The sequence below is a fragment of the Sminthopsis crassicaudata genome, chromosome 5 (assembly GCF_048593235.1).
Source record: "Sminthopsis crassicaudata isolate SCR6 chromosome 5, ASM4859323v1, whole genome shotgun sequence".
In the NCBI taxonomy this organism is placed as follows: Eukaryota; Metazoa; Chordata; class Mammalia; order Dasyuromorphia; family Dasyuridae; genus Sminthopsis; species Sminthopsis crassicaudata.
The window spans coordinates 301,332,846-301,345,788 of NC_133621.1; the positions used below are offsets into that span (position 1 = coordinate 301,332,846).

The following is a 12,943-nucleotide window of genomic DNA, read 5'->3' on the forward strand; positions in this document are numbered from 1 at the left end:
TTCCGGTTTGAAAACCACACTTTATTTGTGAAGGCGACTAGAAATATCCAATAACTTCTATTTTAAGCAAAAACAAAAACAAAAAAAAAAACAAACAAAACCTCCTTTCACATTTTTCTTTCTTGTAGAGTTGTTAGTACAAGAAAAAAATCGCAGACTTGGCTATTTATGTTGCATTCCTAGACAAATGGAGAATAAGCTTTATATTTGCAAACCAATCAGGTCCAACACAAGCTGTTTTCCTAAGATTGAGATGACTTATCCAGACTCAACTGGGACAAACTTTTTGCACTGCTCAAATGTAGGAAGTACATGAAATGAAAAGGCTAGGATTCTGGGAGGGTTGGTGATGTCACGCTGAGGGCTACAAGAAGGTAGAGCACACCATGAGGAAAAGCCCAGGTTTTTGCCTGAGCAAGGGTATCCATCACTGCACCAGCTGTGCTGCCCTCAGCACCATGAGCTCCATCCTGCCTGCTGGAGGGGGGAAGGGGCAGCAAAATGTCATCGCTTTACCAATGACTTATTTCGGGGATGCTCCACGTTCATTCACTCTACTGCCTCAGCTACTCCTGTCCTTAAAACACAGGCTGTGTATGAGTAACATGCTGCCCTTCAGAATGTCTTTAGATGGAGGGCCTTGTCCATGCAGGCAAAGCCAGAGCCGTTTTCTGGATGGTGTCCAGTTTACTGTTATTTAAAAGTCACTTGAGGAAAGGAGAGCAGAGGTAGCAGCTGTAGCAACAGCTAGCATCTACCGAGAGGGACAGTTCCCTATTGGAAAGCAGCGATGAGATGTATTATAAAATAAACAGTCCTACAATGCAGAAATAATCACAAATCTAATCTATTTATAAATCACATATTTAATATTGGATCATATAGCCATGTTCAACTACACGTTTATGTACCCACTAATCCAATGCTCACACCCTCCTTCCCCAAAATGGAAAGATTAATGCAAACGTAATTTCCAAGGGACATTTCCCAAGTAACAGAAAGAAAACCAAGAACTTCCTCTGTGTTTAGTATAGATATATGTGGGGTCCTCAGGGTTCCACTGAGTAAAAATGAAATTTCTTGTCCAAATGAGAAATTAAGGGTATTAGCCTATGTATATAGAAACAGTAAATGTTGCATTTTACATTAAATCAAACATTCGGCAATGCTTGCATAATTACATATACTTCGAATGATGTTCTTTATAAATATGGACTACATGAGAACTATTTTTAGCCTAATAAAATGGGGAGAAATAAGACTATGGGAACAACTGAAAATACACACCCAAAAGAGGGCCAATTGTCTTGTTGCTGAGAAAAAGCAATTGATTCCCATCCAAGAAAGTAAAGGACCTCTTCCTTTCTTTCCCTACACAAAGATACAAATGATTACAGTGACAGAGGTGCTGAGATTACAAGGTGGTGAACCAGTTTCACCGAAACATGCCTTCATCACAATGCAGGATCTAATTATTTAATTCCTCCCCACAATGCTATGGGAGAGATCATCTGGTAACACTCCCAGAGGCAGCTCCCATACATCTCTGCTCACATACTTACTATATCATTGGTGGTCCCACAGTTGGTTTTGCCATCAAAATTAGCATTTTTTTAAAAGCACATCAGAATTAAAAAAAATAATAATAATCAAAAAAACCTGAATAGGCATCAACTCTTTTTCAAATTTTACATAATAATATGAGGAATGTTCACCTCTTTCTGATTAAACCAATTTTCCACCATGATTGGATAAGAAATCTTTAAAGTAAGTCTCTTTTTCCTCACCCTGAATTCTATTCAAATCCACGGAAAGCCAAAATGATTAGTAAAGAAAATAATTTTTTGCGCTATCTTTCTTTTCTTCTTTATGTAAGTTTTGGAAAATGCTTTTATGTTTCTTACGTTTGTGATTCAGAGTAGGACAATATTATCTGATAAGATTAATGGCCAACCAATCACTACAAAATGTTCCTGTTGCATTGGGGGTGGGGGAGGGAGGAAGGGGGAGGGGAATATCTTCCAAGCACCCCAATTTTCTTCACCAGAAGGTCAGAGGTACATTTGGTTTGTATTATTGCGAGGTCCATTAAGTGATCTGGGTTGTTTTTTTGTTTTGTTTTTTTTTTCCGTCAGTAAGGGCTTTATTTGTTAAAAGGGCATTTATGCTTGACCTCCAAATTTGGCTGACAATTTGCTGATGAGATTCATAACCTTTGGGTTGCTCTGATATTTGGACATGTTCGCAGGGTTCTGTGCCACATCCTGGAATGCCACCATCACCTCTGGGTCCTGCAAACAAAGTTGTAACCCCATTAGATAAACTATCCCAGAGGAAGAAGGCCCTAACGAACTCATCTATCAGCCTAAATCATACTGCCCCTTCATCTAGACTCAAGTCTTGTCCGGGTCAATCTGTCAGCCTCGGTACTATGCTTTCTGGCCCATAGTAGCGTTCACTATTCTTGGCTTCTCCTAAAATAACACATAATCCTACAGGAATTGGACCTGTTTCATCATTAAGTACAACAGTTGGCTGAATCCGTTCTCCCCCACCCCCCCTTACTAGGTGCTCACTTGCCTTGTTTCTGTGATGTTTCCTTTCAATATAGCTAGTAGACTTCTGGTCATGGCTGGAATCGAGATCTACTTTCTCTCCATCATGAAAAGCTACCAGAGCAATGTGGTGACATAAGGCAATTTTCCCTCTTGTGAGCTAAGGTATTTACATTGTAACTATCTCCTTGTTCTATTACTCACCATTTCCAAAGTTTCTTAGATAATTGTAGAACACATTAGAAACATAAAAATAAAACACGCTGAGTTTACAAAGGAGTTTTACAAGATTTGTAACTATGTCCAAGGACAGACCTGGGTACAACCCTTTTTCAGGAGAGTCATTCCCTCCATCCCTTTATGGTGGTGGCCCTCTCAGAGCTGAGCCCCTTTGGCCAGAATCTGGAGTCACCACTTCGACCACAAGGAGGCAGTAAAGGACGGCTTTAGGAACACACTGTGTGTGCCCAGCCTTCTGGGCAAGTCTTAATTGGGGAGGAATCTGAAATCACAGTCAAGATGGAAAATGGGAGGAAGGGAATCTGCAGGAAAAGAACAGCTGTTTTGTTTCATAAATCCTTTCCCTTCAAACTGCTCCCCATGTAGAATGGGCACTTCTTGAATTCCCCAAATGACCCATCAGCCACTCAATAGGAAAAGCATGATTCCTAAAATGGTATCACTAGCACTACAAACATAACTGCTTCTAGTAGTTCTAGTATGGCAAGAATCAGCAGCCGATGGGTCAGTTTTTACAAGGCTTACCTGCATGGCGGCAAGAACTTCTGGGTCACTAAGAATCTCATTGAGCCCGGGCATTCCTGCCATCCCGGGCATGGCTCCTGCCATTCCCGGCATGCCTCCAAAGTTCCCAGGCATACCTCCAGGAAAACCTGCAACAAGAGAATGAAACAAAACAAACAAAAATCACATGATGATGGTCATGCTTTTAACAGTATGACTTCTAACAAGTGAACCACATTTGCTAGCTCTTCACCCAGAACGCCAAGGCTGCCATTAAGTGACAATTCTGGATCAGTCTCATCTTAATCCCTGCTTTTATCTTGAGACCTTTTGACAACAGCCTAAGCCTCTCCATTCAAACTAAGTTTCATGCTTCCTCTTTCCCCATCCTGTTTTCCTGAGATGGAAGATTACATTGTTGATACATAAAAACTGTCTTTCCTAAATAATATAACTATGTACTACACAAAGCAATTCCATTGCAAATTTCTTAAAAGTTTTTTTTTTTTTTTTTTTTTAAACTGACATTTTCATAATGTCTACTCCGATCCCAGACACAGAAATAAGAATTCAGTACTGGGAATCTCTCTCATTCCTGCCATGAGCTGTGTTGACTTCTGATTTCAAATTACAGTTCTGTGGGCACCTTCCTCATCTGTCATATAAAAGGGTCAGACCTCAGAATTCAAAAATTCTGACACTTTACAGAATTAAAGAACATGAGAGATGCAAAGGACACACAGGAAGTGAGATCTCCTGGAAAGAAATTATGATGATGTAATGATCATTATTCTATTAAGTTGTTAAAAAAACAAAATCGACTTCCTTAATTCAAAACATACATTTTGTTATTTTGATCAAGTAGTACCTGGAAAAGAGCCAAACTGGGCTCCTGAAGTTCGTCGGGCTTCTTCCTCCTTTGAAGAGAGAGAAAAAAGAGTCCATCACTTCAGAAGGAGAATCTCAATTGCGTTCTTTCTTGCTTGACTCAATCACAAATATCTGAGAACTCAGGATCACTTGTGTAGAAGCTGGCTCTGAGTTCTTAAGTGCCAAACTACCTTGTATCAAAACATTTTGTATTTATTCTTTATAGATTTTGAGGTGTTACTATCTCTCCCAGAAGAATGTAAACTTACTTAATGCCTGCAGCTTTTTTGGTTTTTCTATAGCACAGTTCTTGGCACACAGTAGTTACTAAATAATTACTTGTTTACAATGCCTCCAAAAAGTAAAATAAAATAACCTTGTATCAAAGATAGCAGAATTTCTAATAGGTCTACAAGGACCAGAAAAATACACAAAGCAAAACCAATCAATAAACAAATGGCACCATCGCTATTCCACTTTAAACAAACTAGGCCAACATTCAGTAAATCTGATCTTATTATGCTTCTAAGAGACCCAAGTTGCTTAACTTGTCATCAGCATAGTGACCCCTCAATGTCACAGGATTCCTGTGACCAGGATCTCCGTGGCCCCAGCTCTCCAGGGCTGTGGGCTCCTTAACAGAAATTCAGGGAGGCATTTAGGTAGGAATTAACGGTGCAATTGTGAGTCTTTCTAATGGCCAGAGATAAATGAGGGGAAACAAAAACACTTTCTGGGATGAAAATTTTCATCTTGGTGATCAGTGAGTTTTGAAGTTTTCTGCTGAATTAATACTGCCACACAAAACAGAGACCTGATGGATCAGCAGACAGAAAAACACTAAGCAAAAGAGAACACCACGGAGTGATGGCAGAAATCGCACTATAGTAGAAAGGTACAAAACAAGCTGCCTCAGATGGGCACAGGCTGATCCTGCTTCCTTTTCCTCTGTGGGAGGAAGCTCACTGAAGACGCCCCGGGAATATAAACTATGCCCACACAGATTAATGTCTCATCAGCCAGGCGCTCTATCACCACTATGAACCTGAGCAAGTGTATGGAGTGTGGACATCAAGATCAGGGCCTGATCTCTCATCTCTGGCTCAAAGACTTTACCCTTTGGGCTCGCTCATGTTCTTCCCGAGCCTTCTTCACCCTTTCTAGCCTTTCTTTGACCTCTCGCTCCTCACGTTTTCTTTCATATTTCCGCCGATGTTCAGCAATCTTCTGGGCCTGGTAAAATGAACAGAAAGAGAAATATATTTTTCTCTAAAGTATAAACGAAGGAAAAAGAAACCACGTGGGCAGCCATTACCCTGCCTATCCCCCCCTCATCTCCCACATAAAATGTAGGACTATTCCTGATTAAATACCCTAAAAATTTGGGATGGCAATTAACTGGCAACTTTAACAGATCAAGGCAACCCATTACAATGAGGCAGGAAGGACTGGCAGGAAGAGACCCTCCTACTTAATTTATAAGCTGTTTTTGAGAACATTACTATGGTGGTGAGAATGCAGTCAGGAGTTCAAGGCCAACTCAAAATGTGAGAAGGGATTGTGCGCCCTCTTGTGGTCAGCGACCCCCTACACCGTGGCCAGCCTTCTGATGAGGGAAGTTTACTCTGCTGCTGGCAGTACTTGAAGGAGCTCTGCATCAACACACCTCCTGACCTCCCTAAAGCAAAGATCCAGTATCTAACCTGGCTTTGAGGCATGAGCCAACATGCTCTCACAGCATACCCGCCTGTCCCAGGGCTAGATATCACAGCCGGGTTTGCCCATCACTCAACTCCTGGATCATTTCTGCAGAAGCATGTATCCAACCCTCCACCCCAAAACAGCATAGCTTCTTAAACTGAAGTTCGATGGGGTTGCAAAATTATAACTTATTATCAGTAAATACTTGATTTGTACACTTATATGACTTGGGTTGTACAAAAATTTCCTGAGTGGAAAAAGTTTAAGGAGTCCTGATCTGGACCGACTGTCTCACTTGGGCTGCTTCCAGCAAACATGACGCTGAGAGACTACTTCCCAGCCAGCTGTGGCTTCACTTACTCGTGGCTGGACTTCCTTCAGCATAGCACTGGCATCTTCATCATAGTCCAGCTTGCAAGCCATGGCAAGATCACGAGCAGAATCCTCCCAGTGGCCAAGGAGTCTACAGTGGATTTAGATTTAATAATTAATTGACAAATTCTTCCCATCTCTCTGCAATCTCTTCCCCTTCTCCCAACCAGAGTGCCACAACACCTGGTTTTCATTCCAAAGCAAAAAAAAAAGGAGGATCATTTCTAAAGATCTAAATGAGACAGGTAAGATTCAAAAGCACAGCTCATTCGTGACTTGATTCACACTTTATTTCTCTCACATCAACTACACATAACTGGTGTCATTTCTGATCTCAGCAGTGTGAGCGGCTGTTTCAAAGAAAAAAATATTACTATTTCAGGTTTTCATAAAAAAATAAGTCTTTCCTACTTGAAGAGATATAGATCCAGAAAAGAGAGGGATGCAGATGCTTTGGGGAAGATAGTGAATCCTTCCCCCCAGAGTAATTTCAGGGGACTGATAAAAATTGTATTTTGGATCAGGGTCAGTTTGTTGATCACAAGCTCATCATGATCAGACTCTTAATCTACATGAAAGAGCACTGGTTCTATATGATGGGTCCGGCATAGAATCACTCTAGTTACTAAGAAACAGGAATGTTGAATCTCAGGTCTACAAAGTACCCTGGGTTCAGGTACCCAATGATTCATAATTCATTTCTAGCACAGCTAAATAAAAATGGTGTAACTGAAATCACACACAGGGACACTGGAGTTTTTTTTAATCAAGCCTGGAGACAGGAAGACTCATCTTACCAAGTTCAAATCCAGCCCCTGTCATTGTGTTGGGAACTCACTTTATCCTGTTTGCCTCAGTGTCCCCATCTGCAAAATGAGCTAGGGAAGGGAAAACTCTTCCAGTATCTGACAAGAAAGCCCAAAGGGGATCCCTGCAACAGCGTCTCTCTGTAAAGTCTAGGGGGATGCCATCCTCAGCCCCCACATCCCCTGTTTGCCAAATCCTGAGGAGCTTCCCTTCTTACTCACTCACCACTCCCTTCCAGGCCCCCCTCCTGGCTTCCCCAAACTCTCCCTCCACATAGTCCTTTTTCTTTGCTCGCCACAAGACAGCCCAATGAACGTGTCTGAGCCTGTTATCCCTTATCAGAAGGCCACTCTGCTCCCCAAACTAGCTCAGGAATCCCTTTCCAGGCAAGTCCCCATTCCTGCTCCTATATCCAATGCTCTGCTCATCAAGCTTCTTCTACTTTCATTGATGGAGAGAAAAGAGCATTTAAGACTGACCTCGAGGGGGAAAAGGACAACCTCTATCTTATGGGATCAATCTTTCTCATAGCTCATTGGTCTTCAATTCACCAATCATTTCATTCAGTGCCTTCTTTCTGATCAATAGCACAAGGCACACAAACAACACCATCCTTGCCTTAAAAGAGATGACAGGAAATCTAAGCTCATTATACATTGAAGCTTCTCTCTTCCCCCCTGCTGATGGCTCACTCCTTCTGACCACCTAATGCAGATTCCACTCCCAAACCCTGATCCCTGACTTCTCAACAGCAAACCACTCAGTCTGCACTTAGAGACCCTGTCTCAGTACCTGACAGTGTCGTACCTCTCCCTGGATTGCAATAGCAGCCCTGTGAGGGAAACACTGTCACCGTACCTGCCTCGCAGATGAGGAAACAGACAGTCATGGAGTGTCTGAGGACAAATCTGAAACCGGTCAACCAGACTCCAGGCAGCCAGACATCCCTCTGCCGGCCAGGGCGTTTCAGTGAAGTTCCCTTCCTCTCTGCTCTGCTTTCCCTGGCCTCCCCTGCTTGTCTTCCTCAGGGCTAGAAAGACTCCCTCCTCTTTTCTCTGCCTTCCCCCAAAGAGAGCAAGGTTTCATACCTCATCATTTCCCTTAGAGGCATTTGGCGGGACTGGATGGTCAGTCCTGCATTCTAGCTCTTTTTGAAAACTAAGCAACGTCTGCTTTCTGGCTTCCTTTTCTTGGTTCATATTCCTAATATAGGCAAGGAAGATGGTTTTTTTGTTCCCATCTAACATCTCAACATAAATCCATAAATCAATCCAAAGGAAATACGCTTTCTCTAAGCACACAAGTTATTACACCAAAAATGGATTTCAGTATTTTTTCCATAGGAAAACTGGAATCTCAGGGGTAGAAGATTCACAGAACTGATAAGACTTTTGGCCTTGTAGAATTCTATTCCTGGAAATAAGGCCCACTACACTAATCCAAAGAAACAGACCTCAGACTCGGGGAGCTGGATTCCACACCATCAAGGAACTACTCCTCAGCATACACACTTGTAGGTGCAGAGTGCGTAGAGGCTGGACTAAATGCATGTGGCTAGTTTGCTGAAAAAACCTCCGGCATCAATGTACCAGGAGTGGAACCAGTGGGTGAACGAGATGAAAGACCCTGGGTAGATTGGCAGCTGTGGGCAGCCTCTTGTTCTTCCCCCTCTCAATGGAAGGAGGAAGAAGGGAAGGGAAAGGAAGAAGGGGAAGGAAGGGGAGCCCTGTTCCACCAAGAAGTTGTCATAGTGACTTCCTCTCTCTCACCTGTGGGCTTTCCCTCGCCATTTGTAGGGCTGGGCGGAGTCCGGGTTTATTTCAATCGCTCTATCACAATCTCTAATAGCAGCATTGGGTTTTTGCAGTTTTATAAAGATACTAAAAAGAGAGATGTGACATTATTAAGCACTTTCAAAAGCAATTTCACAAAAGGTTGACATAACAGTCCCTATGAAAAGTCCCATTTAGAACTTTCTCTTCTCCTCCTTCTTCCCGATCCAATGACCCACAAACCAGGGGGAAAAAAAGGGGAAGCCTGCATGCTACTTCACTTCCCATGGCTCCTTACCTGGCTCTCTTAGCATATAAAATGGCCAAACGGGGATTGAGTTTGATGGCCTCTGTGAGTAACTGAATGGCAGCATTAAGATCACCTAAAGTAATAGCCAAGAGGAAAAAATGTAAAACAGACATAAAACCACTTTATTATTTTTGTAATATTCATTTACCCCATATTTCCCAAATAACATTTAGAATAGTCATCTACATTCTTCCCGTGGCCAACAAAAGACCAGCAGTAACTTAGGTCAGTGTACAAAATGAGCTATTGGAACATGTCTGCTTCAGGGTCTCCTGAACTGCATATTGCCCAGGAAAGAAAGGCACTGTTAAATCTGAAACCCCCAAGGGACCAATACTTGCTACTTTTTTCTCAGTGTGATGTCCTCCTTAACCAAAAAGGCTGCTGGATATCAGTCAGAGATCACACTGAGGGAATCTAGCCCAAGTCCAGAGTAACTACAACCATTCCCGTCAAGGCAACCACAGTGCAACAGTAGTAAAGACGGAAGAGGCTGGATGAGTGCAGCGCTGCCTGAAGAGCGTCTGAGGCCGGGACAGGCGGGGAGAGGATCGGGGATGCTCGCCAGTCCTTGGCAGAGAAATCTCATCATCATCTTCTTGAAAAAAGACATTTTCCTACTCTTCACTCTCCCTATGGTGGCTTCTAGGGATTCATTCACACACTTAGCTACCAGATCTTTCCCAAAGGGACACTCTTCTGTTGGTGTAGCTGCATAAGCCTGGGGCAGGCACCTCCAGGAAGATCAAAGAAGCCCCTCTACTCACCCCCATTGAGGGCGTCAATGGCCGCCACTTTCTTTTCATTAGCCTGATCCATCATCTCATCTGTTATCTAGAGAAAGATTAAGAGAAGAGGCTGGATTATATATGGGGTGGAGGAGAGAAGGGGAGAGAGGGGGACAGAGGCAAGCTTCTACCACAGAAGTCTACAGGCACCATGCTGGCCCCCGCACTCCCTCCACCCCATACTTCAGGCTGACCTCTCCATCCAGAGACTTCAAGCCCTGAGCTGCCCCCACTTCTACTTTCATTTGAGCCAGACTCACAGAACAATACTGGTCCAAGTTTTTAAATGAGTAAATGGGAAAGGTCCTTCTGCAAAGGGAAGGAAGGTATTCACTGGCTGAACTGAAGAGAATCAAAACTTAAATGAGCACACTCTAATCATTTCTGCCCATGAAAAGTCACAAATGTGTGACAAAGGGGACCCCTCTGAGTAGAAATGTTTCTTGTCAGTATCCTTTTTACCAAGATTAGCTTTCTGCTCGGTGCTTCATTTTCCCCATTTGGACTTATTTTTTTTTTTTAAATATATTCAATTAGCATTCAAGTCTTTCTCCTTATGACATCAAAAAGAATAAAACCTATGAAAAACGCTTTCTACAACAGCCTTTTCCTCTTCTTATTAGGTTTTTGTGTATTTTACTAATAGAATCTTTCTTGACTCATCTCAAAAGCTCTAAATTTCTGGAATATTTAATTTACCTCATGTTATAAAAAAATTCTCTCCAGTTTCCTGGTTGTTTCATCCCCCATATCTCCATTCCAGACAGGCGCGCCACTCTCTAACTTCCAGGACCACATTACCAGCGGCCCTTGCATATTCTAGAACTAGACTGCCCCAAAAGCATCATACAACACCAGCATGTACAAAACAGAGCTCCAAGGAGTTTTCCTCTCCATGCTTGTTTTATAGCAGCACAGTACTCCTGCTCATAACCACAGAATGCTCTCCACTCATTCTTCTGCACCTAACATACCTTGTCCAATTTTCTACCTCCACAATATCCCATAAATATCTATCCCCAAGGCTACCATCTCAGCTCAGGGTCAATGGCATCACCTTTCACCTGATTGCTACCAAGATCTCCTAACTGGTTTCTCCTGCTTTTTTCCCCCAAAGTAATCAGGGTTAAGTGACTTGCCCAGGGTCGCACAACATTAAGTGTCAAGTGGGACAGATTTGAATTTAGGACCTCCTGATGCTCTATCCACCATCCACTAGCTGTCATCTCTCCCTACTTGAATCCAGCCAACACAGCTGGCAAAAAGATTTCCCTCAAGAAGTTGATGTGGCCATGTTCCTCTAAGATCCCAATCACCTCAAGACTAAACCACAAACTCCTCCATCTGACTGTCACAAGTTCTTCCTGGTCTTATCCCCATTGTTGCACCTGGGTGCACATCTGGCTATCCCAAAGCCTTGGGGGCCCTTCCCATCCATCCCTTCCAGACCCCAAGAGCTCCACACCATCCCCACAATCCCCTTCCCACCCTCATCCAGCACCATGTGCTCACACCCAGGCTGCTCCGAGACACAACAGGCATCATCTCCCTGTGGACCCCAGTAGCGCAGCCCAGCCCCCACACACAACCAGCGTTTATACACCCCCTTCTAGGGAAAGTGATACTACTACCAGCAATCCTTAGGGCAAAAGACAAAGAGGGTCTTAAACTTACCTCTTTAGTCTCATCTCCCATTTCCTGAGGGGAGTCTGTATCTGCTTCAATCACACCTTCATTATCAATTTCTGCAGGGGGCAAAACACAAGTCCATTAGCAATCTGGGAGAGGCCTGAGAAGGATATCTTTCCCCCACCCCATGTCAATCACACGAGCCCAGCTTCTCTCACCAACATCGCTTTCCTCGCTCTCTAGCTCTTCTAGTTTGGGGGCTTCCTCTGCTTTTTTAGTTTCCGTCTTTTCTTCCTAAGAAAACAAGAGCCAACCAAGTCAGCCTGCCCCATACTCGCCATCTTTTCATCAATAAGAACATGCAATGGCAGCAGACATTGGGAAGTTTTATACTGAGAACAACTCTGGGTATTCACTTCAGTTGAAGGAATTACTAGAGCAGAAAATGAGTTCATTCCTCTCTTTGCAGATTGCCCATCCTTAAGTCCAAAGTGCTCAATGGTTTTGGTTTAATAAGCCCAGGAGTGAACTTAGCTCCACCATCCACATGCTCTGAAGCTGTCCTGCATTATCTCAAGTGAGAGATATGTAAAGCACTCAGCCAGAGCCTGTGCAGGAACTATGTTATAAATGCTGATTTTCTCAGAATGTTTTTAATAACATGGTTTTTTCTCATCTTGAAAAATTGATAGAAGTCTTAATTCAACACAATGCCCTGGATACTTTAGGAACTTAAAGAGAGGAGAAATACATCCAGAAGAAACCCCAAGAGAGGATGGAGCAGAAGTAAACTGAGCTTCTGTGCCCACACTTCCTCCAAACCAAGCTAGAAAATGGACCAGAACAAATGCTAATGAAGCAATCCAGAGAAAATCTTTATGAGTCCTTTGTATGCCCCAAGTTGGCATAGAAAAGTTTTAAGACATTGAGGCTGGCCTGGTACACAGGAAGAGGTTATGTATCAGACTTGGGCACCCTCACTCATGCAGGCTATTCTTAACAGGGGCAAGTACCAACTGGCATCTCTGCTCCCCAGTCCCCAGTCCCAGGGAGGAGTGAGAAGATCAGTGGCCCTGCTGGCTAGGGAGGCCCCAGCCAAAACAGAAGTGGGCATGGATATGGCTTAGACTACAAGTTCAGAGCAGGGTCTCACTTCCAAGCTCTAGTCAAGTTGTAGGGGAATGAGCACAAACCCATAATTCTGCTGCTCTGAACCCCCCAGAGTTTCCCTGCTAGCTAACAGAGCCTAAGTCCAGCGGCAGCTACTCTGCAGAGCAAATAGACCATTCTAGGAGCCCTGAAATTTATGGGTCCCTAGCCTGAGCTGTTCCTAAGACCCTGAAACATGAGATCCATTATGCCCAGAAAACAGCAACAGGAGCAGGGCAGAAGTGT

At 43.3% G+C, this 12,943-nt stretch overlaps 1 protein-coding gene across 1 annotated transcript in view; it reads right to left on the reverse strand.

Moving 5' to 3' along the window:
• The window catches only part of ST13 (ST13 Hsp70 interacting protein), a 23,839-nt gene continuing 10,896 nt past the window's right edge, over positions 1-12,943 (reverse strand). Inside the window, exons 3-12 of the mRNA XM_074271793.1 lie at positions 11,767-11,842; positions 11,594-11,664; positions 9,899-9,965; positions 9,120-9,204; positions 8,819-8,929; positions 6,231-6,333; positions 5,286-5,402; positions 4,168-4,216; positions 3,321-3,448; positions 1-2,291 (exon numbers count right to left, since the gene is read on the reverse strand). Coding sequence (XP_074127894.1) covers positions 2,163-2,291; positions 3,321-3,448; positions 4,168-4,216; positions 5,286-5,402; positions 6,231-6,333; positions 8,819-8,929; positions 9,120-9,204; positions 9,899-9,965; positions 11,594-11,664; positions 11,767-11,842 — 936 coding nt within the window. The 3' untranslated portion in view covers positions 1-2,162. The remainder of the gene's footprint in view (positions 2,292-3,320; positions 3,449-4,167; positions 4,217-5,285; positions 5,403-6,230; positions 6,334-8,818; positions 8,930-9,119; positions 9,205-9,898; positions 9,966-11,593; positions 11,665-11,766; positions 11,843-12,943) is intronic.